We start from the raw sequence: 17,294 nt of genomic DNA on the forward strand, positions 1-17,294 counted from the left end.
GCCAGGATAACTTCAATATTAATATTCATGAAGATTTGGAATGTGGGCACCTGCACTTGATATACAGATTTTGGATCCCAGCATCTCAGCCTTTTCAGGAAATGGTGATAATTTCACCTGGAAATGCAGAGACAGTGTATTCCGGGGGCCTTAAATTTATCTCTGGAAGAGAATTATGGTTAAGCAAACTACAGTATCAATGTAGGTTTATAATGATGATTATTTAAATAGCTTGAAGGGGAAAGACTATGATGCTTGAGGACTGATAGATCTCAAGGAGTGGTAAATAGAGGACAGTGAGTTCTAGGATGAGAGACCGTGAGCTATGGGTCTCTTAGAACTGTGGCTACAAGTGAAATTGTTTCTACAAATTTGAGTTCTTTCATTCATGACAATTTGAGGAAAAAATAATGGAGAACGGTATAGTAAGGTGTGAGAAGAAAAATTTGGAGGCATGGAAGGAGAGCCACGGTGACATGTTTCATTGCTTCAGCAATCATTTACTAATTATCTCATCTGCTTCAGGTAATCACCTAGGTCTGCATTATACATCAGTGAAAAAGAACTGTTTGTTACCTAGTTTGTTCAAAGCCTTTATTGAAACCTAGCCGATGGCCCTGGCTGGCTGGCTCAGTGGAGAAAGCGTTGGCCCAACATGTAGACAATCTAGGATTGATCCCCAGTCAGGGCACATGTGAGAATCGACCATCTGAAGCCACCATCTGCTTCTGTTTTCCTCCCTCTCCCCCTTCTCTGTCTCCTCCCTTGCAGCCTGTGGCTCGACTTGTTCCAGTGTCAGCCCCAAGCACTGAAGATAGCTTGATTGATTTGAGCATCTGCCCAAGATGAAGGCTGCCAGGTGGATCCCAGTCAGGGCACCTGTTGGAGTCTGTCCATCTCCCCTCCTTTCAATTAAAAAAAAATCTACCCCATGAGTCTAAAAGAAAATATTCTATGTTAATAGTGAATTATAAGGTAACAGGTCCTGTAGAAATATAAGAAGAGCAGCATCCAGGAATGAGAAACGTGGTTCTTGAACGTTTTAAGAGCTCACATTTATTTATTTATTTATTATTTATTTATTTATTTTACAGTGAGAGAGTCAGAGAGGGATAGATAGGGATAGACAGACAGGAATGGAGAGAGATGAGAAGCATGAATCATTAGTTTTTCTTTGCGACACCTTAGTTCATTGATTGCTTTCTCATGTGTGCCTTGACCGCGGGCCTTCAGGAGACCAAGTACGAGCCAGCGACCTTGGGTCCAAGCTGGTGAGCTTTGCTCAAACCAGATGAACCCGCGCTCAAGTTGGCGACCTTGGGGTCTCAAACCTGGGTCCTCCGCATCCCAGTCCGACTACCTATCCACTACGCCACCGCCTGGTCAAGCAAGAGCTCACATTTAAATGAGAGTAGAAAGATTTGATTGCATCAGGAAGATGTTCCATGGATAAGAAAAAACGAACACAATTTTCTGTGTTTACAGTTTGATTGAGTGTCCGACCACTTATATGACTGTTGAGCCATTTGTAGGTTACTAGAGGCTCTTTAAATTTTTTTAGAAGTTAGTTTTTATAAGACTTGAGATTTTTGTTAACTCTTCTATTATGTAGTTTTAATGTTTTTCAAATTTTTGTCTATTTTGGTGTGATATTTCCTCATAAAATTTAAATAGGTTTTGTGCAGAAGTATTCATTTTTAATACTTATTACATATATATGTAGTCATAATTCCTTAATTATAAAATTTTATTTGATTTTAAAGTTGATGTTCCTGTGTGACATGTATTATCTCAGTAGATAAAGCCTTGACCTAGGATATTGAGGTTTCTGGTTTGAAATGCAGGCTTGCTTGGTCAGGGCACTTAGGAGAAGCAACTAATGTAATGCATCCTGCTCCTTTCTTCTTCTCTCTCTCTAAAATTAATAAGATCTTTTTAAGAAGATAGATAGGGGAATTAAATTTATTTTTTTTAAAAGTTTGTTCCCAATATTCCTTTGAGAATGATAGAGTATCATGTCACTACTCATTTTTTTTTTAACAGATATGAAGTCAGAGAGAGGGATAGATAGGGACAGTCAGAGAGTAAGATGAGAAGTATCAATTCTTTGTTGTGTCTCAGTTGTTCATTGATTGTTTTCACATATGTGTCTTGACTTGGGAGCTAAAACAAACCAAGTGTCTCCTTGCTCAAGCAGGCGACCTTGGGCTCAAGCTGGTGAACATTCCTCTGACCAGATGAGCCCATGCTCAAGCTGGCGACCTCAGGATTTCAAACCTAGGTCCTCTTCATTTCAGTCCGACAATCTATCCACTGTGCCACCACCTGGTCAGACTCACCACATGTATTAAATATTTGAAGAAACTGACCAATCATGGTGCAGTGAATAGAGCATTGACCTGAAACTATGAGGATTCAGATTTGAGAACCTGAAGTAGGTGGCTTGAGCCCAATATTGCTGGCTTGAGCCGAAGGTCACTGGCTCTGATGGAGCACCTAGAGTCTTGACATCCCAGCTCCGACCACTTGGTGTCAGCATTAACAAACCCTTCAAAGCTGCCATGAGAGATGAATGGAACCAATGGATGAAGTCTTCTGGGGACAATTTGACACCAGTAGGAAGAGTTAAGAAACCAACTATAGGAGAAGTTTATCCCTGGGTGAAAAGATCCTGGGATATCAAGATTGAGATTGTTGTCAAGTCATTTAAGAAATGTGGCTTTACAAATGCCATAGATGTAACTGTGTAACTGAGGACGAGACAATATATGAAGACAGTGATTCGTCATCACACACAGATGAGGACAAAGTAATGGATGGGAGTTTTGACAGTGATAAGGAATTGTATGAATTTTATTATGAATAAAACCTGAGTTCAATAACTTTTTGGAATACATTTTTTTTTCAAATTTCAGGCCCCAAAGTTAAGGTGCATCTTATACAAGGGAGCGTCTTATACATTGGGAAGTAGGGTACTTTATTAATTCCTGTAAATGTAATTTGTGACTATGTTCCTAATGTTATCACACTGACAATACCATCCATATCATCATCTCACCTATAAATCTATAAATATGTATGTAAGTCACAAGTTCCCTTTCCTTATTATAATTACAAAAGCATTTTTAAAATTTATTGATTAGAGAGAGAAAGACAGAATGGAAGAGAGGCAGGAGGATAGAGAGTGAGAGGAATCAACTCATAGTTTCTTCCCTTTTATTCATGTATGTGCCTTGACTTGGAGTTGGGGTGTTCAAGCCGTCCCAGGTTGCTTAAGGCAGTAACCCTGGGCTCAAGGCAGTGACCCTGTTCTCAACTTGGCAAGCCTATAGTCTAGCTGGCGACTATGTGGTTTTGAACTGGGGTACTCAGCAATCCAGGTCAACACTTACCCCACTGCGCCAACACTGGTCTGTAGAAAAGTATTTTCATACTAACCAAAATATCAATAATTTTGTCACCATTTAATTTCTTCAGTTTTTGAAAAAATTTATTTTTCTTCATTGGTATTTAAATTATTATTAAACTAGCTGTACTTAGCCACACATTGCTGTGGCTCAGTTTGGTTAAATGGAAAAGAAAGAAAAGAAAGTGCACGTTTCTAATATGTTTAATTTCAGAATGCTTGTGGGTATACAATATATTTTGTTGTTCCATTGTCTGTGCAGATATAGAGATTGTCTGGTTTGCCGAGTCTAGAACACACAACATATAATTGTTCATGTGAGAAGCAATCCGTGTCTAGATCTAAACCACACAATTCTAAAGATTGGCCCTGAGCTTTGTTGAAAGTGATTTCAAACTTCAATCAAATTGGGAACTGCAATCTTTTAAATTGAAATGGAATATTAATTGGATTCATAGGAATGCGAGAAATGAGGACTTCACCTTTGAAAGGTCCTGTCAAGATTCTTGCTTCTACAACGTTGCTCATTAATTTTTTTACTGCAAGATGCATGCCATTGCAAAGCTTTGGCTGGTTGATATTTCGCAACATGATAATTGGCACACTGATATTCAATTGCAGTACGTGCGGTGGCATCCCTGGCAGATCGAGTGAATTCAAAAATTCTGTTGGATAATTAACTGCTTCACTTGCTTCCACAACAGTGTCGACAGAATTGTATGTGACTGCCTTGCTTTGAATGTTAGACTGAATAATATTGTTGTTTGTAGACAGACATCTTTTTTCTTGGCCACAAGAATAGCTCGTTAACTCAGCCAATTGTGATTCTTATATATAATTGGTTTGAATATTGGGAAATACTTTTTCAACCAATTCTTCTTTAGATGTCACTAAATTGTAGAAGTTGAGGTAATGGAATTTGTCCTGAGGTCAGATCAACCGGCACCTTTCCATTCCCAATTTCCAGCAATTTATGTGAGGATATGTCAGCTGATTGATTGTTTTGCAGCTGGACATGCATATTTGTAGTTAATTTTAACATCTTTACGTGTCGCCACAAAGTAGAGTATTTCAGGCAAGCATTTATTTCATCCGCTGTTGTCGATCAAGGAATTACAGGTAATGTTTGCTTGAAATCTCCTACAAGCAATATTAATGCATTCCCAAATGGTCTGATGTTTCCACGCAAATCTTGCAATGATCGCTCAAGAGCCTTGAGCGGTTTTTTGTGTGCCATTGTTCATTCATCCCAAATAATAAGGTTGCATTTCTGCAATACTTTTCCCATGCCGGATGCTTTGGAAATGTTGCACGTGGGAGTTTCAATGAGTTGCATGTTCAATGGCAATTTCAAAGCGGAATGAGCAGTTCTTCCACCTGGTAGCAATGTCGCAGCTATTCCGAATGACACAAGAGCTAAGGCTATGTCATTTTGAGATTGAATTGCTGCCAGAATCAATGTAATTAGAAACGTTTTACCAGTTCCTCCTGGCGCATCTAAGAAGAAGATTTCTCCAACCCCATTATTGACGGTTTGCATTATTTGATCGTAAATACCTTTAAAAAATTTTTTTAAATTTATTTTTAGAGAGGAGAGAGAGAGACAGAGAGAGAGAAGGGGGGAGGAGCTGGAAGCATCAACTCCCATATGTGCCTTGACCAGGCAAGCCCAGGGTTTTGAACCAGCGACCTCAGTATTTCCAGGTTGACACTTTATCCACTGCGCCACCACAGGTCAGGCATTGTAAATGCCTTTTTGCTCAAATGTTAGCTTAGGAATATTTGCACATACAACAAAAGATCATCCGTGTTGTAATTTTGTTCACGACGCAATTCTATATCAAACAAAGCAGATCGATTCGGTGATGGCATTCCCAATTGATTGAGAACTTTGTTCCTGATTTCTTTCTTTTCTTTTTTTTTTTTTTGTTCCTGATTTCTAAGCACAAATCTTCAATCATTATCAATGCTTCATGGTAGATTTCTGCTGTGAAATCCATGTTCATATTTCAGTTTTCCTTGCATATTCGACAAAAAATATCTTCAGCCATGTGTGATTTATATTTCTCCCATAACATTGAAATGGCATCGTAAAATATTTAGTATAGCGTGTGTTCCTTTTACGTCCAACAGATGGTGCTGTTTTTCAAAAAAGCATGTTTTTACCTGTCACAGGTATGACAGCTATATAATAGTAGGTATATAAAAACATAAAAACACGGTATATTCGAATGCAACGTTGTGTCAAATTTTCAAAGCAATCGGTGAAGAACTTTCAGAAATTTAACTTTGAACAAACAAACTTTTTGTGTGTGTGTGTGTGTATTTTTCTGAAGTTGGAAATGGGGAGGCAGTCAGACAGACTGCTGCATGTGCCCGACCTGGATCCACCTGGCATGCCCACCAGGGGGCGATGCTCTGCCCATCTGGGGCGTTGCTCTGTTGTAATCAGAGCCATTCTGGCGCCTGAGGCAGAGGCCATACAGCCATCCCCAGCGCCCTGGCCAACTTTGCTCCAATGGAGCCTTGGCTGTGGGAGGGGAAGAGAGAGACAGAGAGGAAGGAAAGGGGGAGGGGTGGAGAAGCAGATGGGCGCTTCTCCTGTGTGCCCTGGCCGGTAATCGAACCTGGGACTCCTGTATGCCAGGCCGATGCTCTACCACTAAGTCAACCGGCCAGGGCCCAAACATTTACATTTTTATTTATATAGCAGATACACGCTCATTTATGCTTAGATTATGCATCCTGCTTTTTATTATTTCTAAAGTTTGTGGCTCTGCAGAGTTGGTGCAAGGGATAGAGCACTGAGCCAATATGTGATGTCCCAGGTTGAATTCCTGTCAAAACACCCAGGAGAAGTGACCATGTGCTCTAATCCCCACCCTATCCCCCTTCTCTCCCTGTTTCTCTCCTGCAGCCAATGACTCCAAGGTTGGCCCCAGGTACTAAGGATAGCTCGTTGGTCAGAGCGTCAAGCTTAGACACTAAAAATAGCTCGGTTGATTCGAGCATTGCCCTCAGATGAGGTTGCCAGGTGGATACCAGTTTGGCGCATCTGTGAGTCTGTTGAACTATCTCCTGAACTCTCACTTGAAAAAAAAGAAACAGAAAGAAAAGAAATTGTGTTACATTCCTGTGTTATATTTATTGTATGTATGATGGTGTAACTAGATGATTTGTCTAGCAAAATTTTCCAGGTTGTCTAATGCAGTCATACCTTGCTTTATTGTGATGTGTTTTATTGATCTTTACAGATAAATGCATTTTCTAAAACATTAGACAAGACTGTCCATCCAGAAAAACATTGCAACCCAAGAAAGGTACGAATGATGGTTTGCTTTCTTTTTTAGTCAATAAAATATTATTTCTTTTCATTTTGAGAGATAAACAGGGAGAGACATAGAAACATCAAACTGCATCTGTATGTGCACTGACCAGGGAATCAAACCAGCAACCTCTACACTCTGAGACAACACACCAACCAAACGAGCTATCTGGTCAGGGCTTAATTTTTATTGATTATTAGAAAGACAGAAAGAGGAAGAGAGAGAGGGGGCAGGGAAAGGGAAACATTTGTTGTTCCACTCAGTTGCACTTTTTTTTTTTTTTTTTTTTTTTTTTTTTACAGAGACAGAGAGATAGTCAGAGTGAGGGATAGACAGGGACGGAGAGATGAAAAGCATCAATCATTAGTTTTTCGTTGCACATTGCGACACCTTAGTTGTTCATCGATTGCTTTCTCATATGTGCCCTGACCATGGGCCTTCAGTAGACCGAGTAACCCCTTGCTTGAGCCAGGGACCTTGGGTCCAAGCTGGTGAGCTTTTGTTCAAACCAGATGAGCCCATGCTCAAACTGGCAACCTTGGGGTCTCGAACCTGGGTCCTCAGCATCCCAGTCTGACGCTCTATCCACTGCGCTGCCACAACCTTGTTATTTAGAGGCAATGTCCTTAACTGATTCAGCTAACTGACAAGGATCTAATAAAGTACTTTAAAGTTAGTGTATGTACATTACATTTTTTTTTTTTGTATTTTTCTAAAGTGAGAAGCAGGGAGGCAGAGAGACAGACCCCAGCATGTGCCCGACCGGGATCCAGCTGGCATGCCCACTAGAGAGCGATGCTCTGCTCATCAGGTGCATTGCTTTGTTGCAACTGTAGCCTTCCTAGCGCCTGAGGCAAAGACTATGCAGCCAACCTCAGTGCCTGGGGCAACTTTGCTCCAATGGAGTCTTGGCTGCGGGAGGAAAAGGGAGAGATAGAGATAAAGGAAAGGGGGACCGGTGGAGATGCAGATGGGTGCTTCTCTTGTGTACCTTGTTTAGGAACTGTACCCAGAACTACCACACGCCGGGTGTACGCTCTACTGCTGAGCCAATTGGCCAGGGCCGACATAATTTTATACCACACATAATAGATTACAGCAATATATGTTTTTTTTTCTTTTTTTTTCTTTTTTCTGAAGCTGGAAACGGGGAGAGACAGCCAGACAGACTCCCGCATGCGCCCCACTGGGATCCACCCGGCATGCCCACCAGGGGCGGGATGCTCTGCCCACCAGGGGGCGACGCTCTGCCCCTCCAGGGGACCGCTCTGCCGCAACCAGAGCCACTCCAGCGCCTGGGGCAGAGGCCAAGGAGCCATCCCCAGCGCCTGGGCCATCTTTGCTCCAATGGCGCCTTGGCTGCGGGAGGGGAAGAGAGAGACAGAGAGGAAGGAGGGGGTGGGGGTGGAGAAGCAAATGGGCACTTCTCCCATGTGCCCTGGCCGAGAATCGAACCTGGGTCCCCCGCACGCCAGGCCGACGCTCCACCGCTGAGCCAACCAGCCAGGGCCAACAATATATGTTATAAACATAAATTTTATATGCACTGGGAAATTACAAATTAATGTGATTGGCATTATTGGCATATCACTTTGGTTGGTCTGGAACCCAACCAGCATTGTCTCTGTGGAATGCCTGTAATTGCAGTCTTTGATGTCCTCAACCTGTTCTTCATTGTTTAAAGTAGATTAGAGGCAGAAGCATCAGTTGAAATACAACCTGAGCCTGACCAGGCAGTGGCGCAGTGGATAGAGCATCGGACTGGGATGTGGAAAACCCAGTTTCGACACCCCGAGGTCGCCAGCTTGAGTGTGGGCTCATCTGCTTTGAGCAAAGCTCACCAGCTTGGACCCAAGGTTGCTGGCTCAGGCAAGGGGTTACTCGGTCTACTATAGCCTCACGGTCAAGGCACATATGAGAAAGCAGTCAATGAACAACTAAGGTGTTGCAACAACAACAAAAAAACTGATGATTGATGCTTCTTATCTCTCTCTCTCTGTTCCTGTCTGTCTGTCCCTATCTATCCCTCTCTCTGACTCTCTCTCTGTCCCTGTCCCTATAAATCCAGCCTGATCCTAGCCACTCTGGCACAGGCAGAGCTCAGACTTTTGATATCATCAGAGGCAGATGACCTTAAGTATTCGTGTCTGTTTTGTGACATTAAATTTGCATAAAGTTCTGAACTGAAGCAGGACAGATATCATGAACAAGTTCAGCCACCTGTCCCAGTGACATTCTGCATGAAAAATCCTGATGGGAGATGGCCTATTCGTCATGAAAGAGGATGCCTAGCCTGACCAGGCGGTGGCACAGTGGATAGAGTGTCGGACTGGGATGCAGAGGACCCGGGTTTGAGACCCCGGGTTCGAGACCCGAGGTTGCCAGCTTGAGTGCGGGCTCATCTGGTTTGAGGAAAAAGCCCACTAGCTTGAACCCAAGGTCGCTGGCTCCAGCAAGGGGTTACTCGGTCTGCTGAAGGCCCGCGGTCAAGGAACATATGAGAAAGCAATCAATGAACAACTAAGATGTTGCAACGTGCAATGAAAAACTAATGATTGATGCTTCTCATCTCTCTCCGTTCCTGTCTGTCTGTCCCTGTCTATCCCTCTCTCTGACACACTCTTTGTCTCTGTAATAAATAAATAATTAATTTAAAAAAAAAAAAGAGGATGCCTAGAAATCAGAAAGAGCACATCCTGAAGAAGGAAAGGCAACACCAGAGGGCAAGGGAAGCCTCACGGGAGCATCAGTGACAACTATGCCCTAGAAATCACTTCTACAGGCAGTACTAGAGCACACATAATAGTCTGAATGTATTCTCGGGGAATATGTAGTGGTGGGATTCAGCCAGTTAGCACCAGTTCAGCAGAACCCATATCTAATTTTTTTTTTAATTTGGTGAACCGGCTGTTAAAATGTCACTTGTAATCAGGGTTTTCTCTAAGGTTGGTGCCTGAGCAGCCACCCAATGTGAAAATCACAAATTTATATATATATATATATTTTTTTTTACAGGGACAGAGAGAGAGTCAGATAGAGGGATAGATAAGGAAAGACAGACAGGAACAGAAAGAGATGAGAAGCATCAATCATCAGTTTTTCGTTGCAACACCTTAATTGTTCATTGATTGCTTTCTCATATGTGCCTTGACCGCGGGCCTTCAGCAGGCCGAGTGACCCCTTGCTCGAGCCAGTGACCTTGGGTCCAAGCTGGTGAGCTTTTTGCTCAAGCCAGACGAGCCCGCGCTCAAGCTGGCGACCTCACGGTCTCGAACCTGGGTCCTTCTGCATCCCAGACCGATGCTCTATCCACTGCGCAACTGCCCGGTCAGGCACAAATTTATATTTCTTACTCTTCTTTTTTATGTTTATCTGCACAACAGCTTATTCTATGGTGTTGTAAAAAATGTTCATTCCATCCATAGGTGAGAAAAATTGCAAGTGAAGATGCCAACCAAGAAGCAATTTGGCCTGACCAGGCGGTGGCTCAGTGGATAGAGCATCGGACTGGGATGCGGAGGACTCAGGTTTGAGACCCCAAGGTCGCCAGCTTGAGCGCGGGCTCATCTGGTTTGAGCAAAGCTCACCAGCTTGGACCCTAGGTTACTGGCTTGAGCAAGGGGTTACTCGGTCTGCTGAAGGCCCGCGGTCAAGGCACATATGAGAAAGCAAACAATGAACAACTAAGGTGTTGCAACAAAAAAACGATGATTGATGCTCTCATCTCTCTCCGTTCCTGTCTGTCTGTCCCTGTCTATCTCTCTCTCTGTGTCTCTTTAAAGAAAAAAAAAGAAAAAAAGAAGCAATATGTAGGCTGACCAGGTGGTGGCACAGTGGATAGAGTATAGGACCTGGAAAGAGATGACCCATGTTCGAATTCCCAAAATTGCTAGCTGGAGATTAGGCTCACCAGCTTGAGCACTGGGCTGCTGACTTGAGTATGAGATCATACACATGATCCCTGGCTTGAAGCCGAAGGTTGCTGGCTTGAGTCCAAGCTTTCTGGCTTGAGTAAGTGTTCACTAGCACTGCTAGAGCCTCTTGCTCAAGGCACATATGAGAAAGCCATCAATGAACAATTACAGTGCCACAGTGAAGAATGGAACCTTCTCATCTCTCTTACTTCCTTTCTTTCTTTCCCTGTCTGTCCCTTTCACTATCTCTCTGTCTCCGAAAAAAAAAAAAAGAAGCAATGTGGAAATATCTTACATAAGAGTTTTATCGTTTTATCATGTATTATTTATTTTTTAATTAATATTTTAAAACTTATAATGATATAGTTTTGGTACCTCTTTTATTCTCCTTTAAGTATTAAATGCATGGAATAATAAACTACCTTTCAGTATATCTTTTTTAAAATTTTAACGGGGTGACATTGATTAATTAGGGTACATAGATTCAAAGAAAACCACTCCAGGTCATTTTGACATTTGATTATGTTGTATACCCATCATCCAAAGTCAAATTGTCTTCCGTCACCTTCTATTTGGTTTTCTTTGTGCTCTTCCCCTCCTCCCACTCCCTCCTTCTCCTCCCTTCCCCTCCCCCTGGTAACCAACACACTCTTGTCCATGTCGCTGGGTATATCGTTTCTTTGTTTGTTTGTTTTTGTATTTTTCTGAAGCTGGAAACGGGGAGGCAGTCAGACAGACTCCCGCATGCGCCCGACCGGGATCCACCCGGCATGCCCACCAGGGGGCGATGCTCTGCCCATCTGGGGTGTCGCTCTGTCGGGACCAGAGCCACTCCAGCGCCTGGGGCAGAGGCCAAGGAGCCATCCCCAGCGCCCGGGCCATCTTTTGCTCCAATGGAGCCTCGGCTGCAGGAGGGGAAGAAAGAGACAGAGAGGAAGGAGAGGGGGAGGGGTGGAGAAGCAGATGGATGCCTCTCCTGTGTGCCCTGGCCAGGAATCGAACCCAGGACTTCCGCACGCCAGGCCGACGCTCTACCACTGAGCCAACTGGCCAGGGCCGGGTATATCGTTTTTAATACTGAAAATGGTTATTAGGGCAGAAAACTGATTGTTAAAATAGTTGAATCCCACTACTGGGTATATGTCCCCAAATCCACTCCTGTAGTAGGCTAAGGAATTAAGAGAACCCTTCTTTAGACTGCAGGAACTACATTACCCAGAATGCTTATTTCAGGGTTAGCTGGCTTATGGGCGGGACTTCCATTGCTTTACCGCCTGGCATTTCCTCTTCTCAATTGAGTCTGAGTCAGGAGCTACCATTGATGGTAGGATTGGACGCAAGAGGCGGAAAAGTGGAGTTCCTGTGACAAGTGAGACCCTCCCTGACGACACCTGGGTGACCCGAGCCAGGGACGAACAGCAACCGCAGGACCGGGCCGCTTCCTCTCCTGCCGCTTCCGCCCCGCTCCTCCCGCAGAGTCCGATGGCGGCGACCGCGATGAGGCGCCCAGCTGAGGTGAGCGCGTCCCCCCGGCCCTCATCTCCTCACCCTTCCGAACCCGGAGCCCTCGTGCGGGGGCGGGTCACGTCCTGCAGCCCAGCACCCGGCGTCCCGGACCGTGAGGCGCTCGTGGGTGACACCCGGTGTGACAGGGTGACAGGTGACAGGCTGAGGGGCCGCGGATCCGGGAGGAGCCGGAGGACTGAGGTTCCTCTTCTGTCAGCATGAAACAGCCTGAGGTGCAGCCACGTCTTCACTGAGAGGCTGAGGATTGTACCTCATTCTGAGAGTCCTTGGAGCCATGGAAGGTTGTGAACAGAGAGGGTTACAGCCTGCGTTATGCGGTTATTAATTGTTCAAAACCTGCTCAGAGAGAGAACAGACTGTAAGGGGGGATGAGGACAGCTAGGCCCAGGGAGTGACGTCCTTGTTCAAGGTTTCAAGGTCACAGAGCTGGTCAGAGTCAGCACTTAGGACTGAGTCACAAAGGAGATCACCAGACTTCAGGGCTGGGTGGGGATAAAAAGGGACCTGCTTACCTGGAGTGAAAGTGGGGTTGTATGTAACTTCTTACAAGATCTGAAGTTCGAGAAAACCGGTCTTTTCTTGCTAAACTATTTAGTTGGTTATAATTAATTTATAGCTGGGTTCGTTAGGTTGTTCACGACCTAAAATGAAAGTAATTAGGAGTCAATTGACTAGGCAAAGACACTCATAGTAAGCCAAATAACAGATTTTAATTGACTCATGGTTAAGAGGAGTGGCTGGCTAAGTCTAGGTATTCACTTCAGTGGGGCCCTCAGCGAACTTGCTTGGAGAGGCAGAGTGTTTTGTGTCAGTTGCCAAAAATTTTAATGAACAGGGAGTGGAAACATCAAATTGGTAGCTGAACACATAGGCCTGATTATTTGGGGAGTGTTCTGGCATGGAGACAAAGAAAAGTGGTAGCTCTTTTGTGCACTAGGGTAGTGCTGTGGATGACTGGCTACAGCTGAGTGAGTAAACCCTTGCTTAAGCCAGCAACCTTGGGTTTCAACCCAGGGTCCTTTGGGCTTAAAGTGGTGACCCATGGGGTCAGGTTTATGATCTCTCGCTCAAGCTGGCGACCCCATGCTAAAGCTAGACGAATTTATGCTCAAGGCAGCAACCTCGGGGTTTCCCACCAGGGTGCTCTGTGTCCCAGGCAGATGTTCTATCTAGTGCAACACCAGCCGGTCACGTACATGGGTATGATTTCTATATATTATGATTGTGGGGTCTCCAAGAAACTGTTCTGGATTCATTTGTATTCCTTCTGCCAGGTTGGTGTGACCTTTGAGGATGTTGCTGTGTACTTCTTTAGGAAAGAATGGTGCCTCCTTGATGAGGCTCAGAGACGCCTGTACCTGGATGTGATGTTGGAGAACTTTGCACTTATATCCTCACTGGGTAAGACCCTGACTCTCCTGGTGCACTCTTTGAGCATGCCTGCGCCCCTTTTACTCAGGCTTGTACTTTGCTTCTTGTATTTTAAGCTCTAAGAGACCAAATGAGACTTACACCCAGGAGCCAATGGAAAGCAGCAGCTGGACCTGGGGTCACCCTGATTCTTTTTCCAGAGACCTTCATTTTTGCCTCACTGTCTCAAGGTTTAATAAACATACTCTCACTTTCAAAAATAAAACAAGCCTGACAAGTGATGGCACAGTGGATAGGTTGTCGGACTGGAGTGCAGAGGACCCATGTTCAAAATCCCGAAGTTACCGGCTTGAGTGCAGGCTACCCGGCTTGAGCGCAGGGTCAATATCTTGTGTGTGGGATCGTAGACATGATCCATTGGTCACTGGATTGAGTCCAAGGTTACTGGCTTGAGTAAAATGTCACTGGTTCAGCTGGAGCCCCATCAAGTCACATAGAAAAAGCAATCAATAAACAAAGACTGCGACTATGAGTCAATGCTTCTTATTTTTCTTCCTTTCTATCTCGTTCTCCCTATCTGTCTGTCTCTGTATATGTTCATTACTTAAAAATTTTTTTATTTTGTTTGAATATGTAGCTTGGTAAGTTTTAAAAAATCATTTATTTTAAAGTCTTTTTTGTGACAGAGAAAGAGAGAGGGACAGAAAGACTGGAAGGGAGAAAGATGCGAAGCATCAGTTCTTCACTGTAGCTCCTTTGTCTCCTTTGTTGTTCATTGATTGCTTTTTCATATGTGCCTTGGCCCGGGAGCTCAGGCAAAGCGAGTGTTCCCTTACTCAAGCCAGTTACCTCAGACTTCAAGCCAGTGACCTTTGGGCTTAAGCATGTGACCACACGATCAAGCTGGTGAGCCCAGACTTAGGCCAGATGAGCTCGCAATCAAGCCAGTGACTTTGGGGTTTGAACCTGGGACCTCTGTGTTAAAGGTCAATGCTCTATCCACTTTGCACTGCCTGGTCAGGCACCCTGCCTCTATTCTTTCTGTTTTATCTTTCACTTGTATCTTTGTGTTGTTGTTATGTAGATCTTGAACCTTTTCAGACCATTGAGTTTAAGCAGTTCATAACAGCCATTTACTCAGAGTCTAGGTCACTTTTCTTGAAAATAATCCTATAGAATAGTGCCTAGCTATAACAGATAGACTTTTGTGATGAGATTACTGTCTTATTATAAGGTCAACATGTGTTTCACCAGTTTTTTTGTTGTTGTTGGTCAGGCTGCTGCTGTGGAACAGAAGATGTGGAGGAACTTATTGAACAGAACATTTCTGTAAGAGTGTCACAGGCAAAGAATCCTAATAGAGCTTTGTCTTCCCAGAAGAGCCACCCATGTGAAAGCTGTGGAGCAGTCTTGAGAGACATTTTCCTCTTGGTTGATCAGCAGGGAACACAAAACTGCCAGAAACTGTTGAGGTGTGGGGCATGTTCGAAAGAATTTTATTTTAGTTCAGAGTATGTCCAGAACCAGGATCAGCACGTGGAAAAGAAGCCTTTCAGAGGAGGTGTGCACAGCACTTCACTTGTGAAGGACTGTAATTTCAATGTGTCCCAAAAACCTTCTACTTGTGGGGAGGTTGGGCAAGACATCCTTACCAGCTCCGGACATCTTCAACAGCTGGCTACTCACACCAGGGACAGTTCAAAAGAAATGTCTACATCTTGGGTGACTTCTCAAAGGAGAAAAATTTATTACAACAGTAAAGAATGTAGGAAAACCACTGGGTGCAACAAGACACTTTTTCAGGACCGTGGTGTCCATAATGTAGGACAGGGTTTTGTGTGTCATGAATGTAAAAAATGTTTTACAACAAACTCCGGCCTTCGTTATCATCAGAGCCTTCACACTGGACAGAGGCCTTATGAGTGTAGTGAATGTGCAAAATCCTATATCAAAAAATCTAACCTTCGTCGTCATCAGAGAGTTCACACAGGAGAAAGGCCTTATGGATGCAGTGAATGTGGGAAATCTTATTTCAGTAACTCTGCCCTTCGATTTCATCAGAGATTTCACAATGGAGAAAGGCCTTATGAGTGCAATGAATGTGGGAAATCTTTTATCACTGAGTATCACTTTCATCGTCATCAGAGAGTTCACACTGGAGAAAGGCCTTATGAGTGTAGTAAATGTGGGAAATCCTTTTCCTGTAGCACTTACCTTCGTTCTCATCAGAGTTTTCACACTGGAGAAAGGCCTTATGGGTGCAGTGAATGTGGGAAATCCTTTATCAGGAAAGCTAACCTTCGTCTTCATCAGAGAGTTCACACAGGAGAAAGGCCTTTTGAGTGCAGGGAATGTGGGAAATCTTTTACCACTCGTGGTGCCCTTCATAGTCATAGTAGATTTCACACTGGAGAAAGGCCTTATAAGTGCAGTGAATGTGGGAAATCCTTTTTTAGGAACTATGACCTTCGTAGTCATCAAAGAGTTCACACAGAAGAAAGGCCTTATGGGTGCAGGGAATGTGGGAAGTTTTTTAAGGGGACACATGACCTTCATATTCATCAGAGAGTTCACAGTGGAAAAAGACCTTACAAGTGCAGTGAATGTGGGAAATCTTTTATCAGGCCCTCTCACCTTTCTTCTCATCAGCGAACTCACAAGGAAAAAGGGCCTCATCTGTGCTGTAAATGTGAAAAATCTTTTACCTCTAAAAATGGTCTTCTTCTTCATCAGAGAATTCACATTGTAGAAAGGCCTTATGGGTGCAGTGAATGTGGGAAAACTTTTATCTCTAACACTCGTCTTTATTGTCATAAAAGAATTCACACTGGAGAGAGGCCATATGGGTGCAGTTCATGTGGCAAATCATATTTCTACAAGTTTCACCTATCTAAGCACATGAGAGTTCACATTGGAGGACATTCTTAGATGGGTAGGAAATGTACAGTTTTTTTTAGTGACTCTGAGGTCCATGTGTATGTATTTTTTTTCTTTTTTGTTTTTCTCTGAAATTGGAAACGGGGAGGCAGTCAAACAGACTCCCACATGCGCCCGACCGGTATCTACCCGGTGCGCTCACCAGTGGGCGATGCTCTGCCCATCTTGGGGTGTCACTCTGCCGCAATCAGAGCCATTCTAGCGCCTGAGGCAGAGGCCACAGAGCTATCCTCAGCGCCTGGGCAAATGCTGCTCCATTGGAGCCTTGGCTGAGGGAGGGGAAGAGAGAGACAGAGGAAGGAGAGGGGAAGGGGTGGAGAAGCAGATGGGCGCCTCTCCTGTGTGCCCTGGCCGGGAATCGATCCCGGGACTTCTGCACGCCAGGCCGACGCTCTACCACTGAGCCAACCGGCCAGGGCCTATACTTTCTATTTTAATAAATAACTATTTTCTAGAGTTTATATGATGGGAATAATAGTCATTCTTCTGCTTTCATTTACATTGTATAAATACTCAGAGCTTGATTGGTGTTATATTAGTTGCTCATCTTGTTTTGGCTGATAAATATTTTTTATTTGAATAAATCACCATTTGTTGGTCCATTCACTTGTTTATGACATTTGGTTTTTATTTTGGACTATTGAAAATAAAGCTGGTGTGAAAATTAGTAATTTTTCATGTCAATACATGTTTCATTTATCTTTTTCTGTACGTCAGTGTACAGTCTCAGTCTGCTAGGTCAATATTTAAAGTAAAGCAATTAGCAAATTATCAATTAAACTGGTTGTACCTTTTTGCATATTTCTGGCAGTG

General features: G+C 43.8%; 1 protein-coding gene across 3 annotated transcripts in view; it reads left to right on the forward strand.

The window, feature by feature from the left end:
* The window catches only part of LOC136399459 (zinc finger protein 256-like), a 28,264-nt gene extending 11,259 nt beyond the window's left edge, over window positions 1-17,005 (forward strand). The window contains exons 1-3 of one of the 3 annotated variants that reach the window (XM_066374636.1): window positions 11,942-12,161; window positions 13,448-13,574; window positions 14,821-17,005. In XM_066374636.1, coding sequence (XP_066230733.1) covers window positions 12,129-12,161; window positions 13,448-13,574; window positions 14,821-16,472 — 1,812 coding nt within the window. In that variant the 5' untranslated portion in view covers window positions 11,942-12,128 and the 3' untranslated portion in view covers window positions 16,473-17,005. Of the gene's footprint in view, window positions 1-11,941; window positions 12,162-13,447; window positions 13,575-14,820 lie in introns of those variants that run through there. The other 2 variants (XM_066374633.1, XM_066374634.1) reach the window with 2 other exon arrangements.
* Window positions 17,006-17,294: the final 289 nt, after the last annotated feature.

Source organism: Saccopteryx leptura, chromosome 3 (genome assembly GCF_036850995.1).
Source record: "Saccopteryx leptura isolate mSacLep1 chromosome 3, mSacLep1_pri_phased_curated, whole genome shotgun sequence".
NCBI lineage: Eukaryota > Metazoa > Chordata > Mammalia > Chiroptera > Emballonuridae > Saccopteryx > Saccopteryx leptura.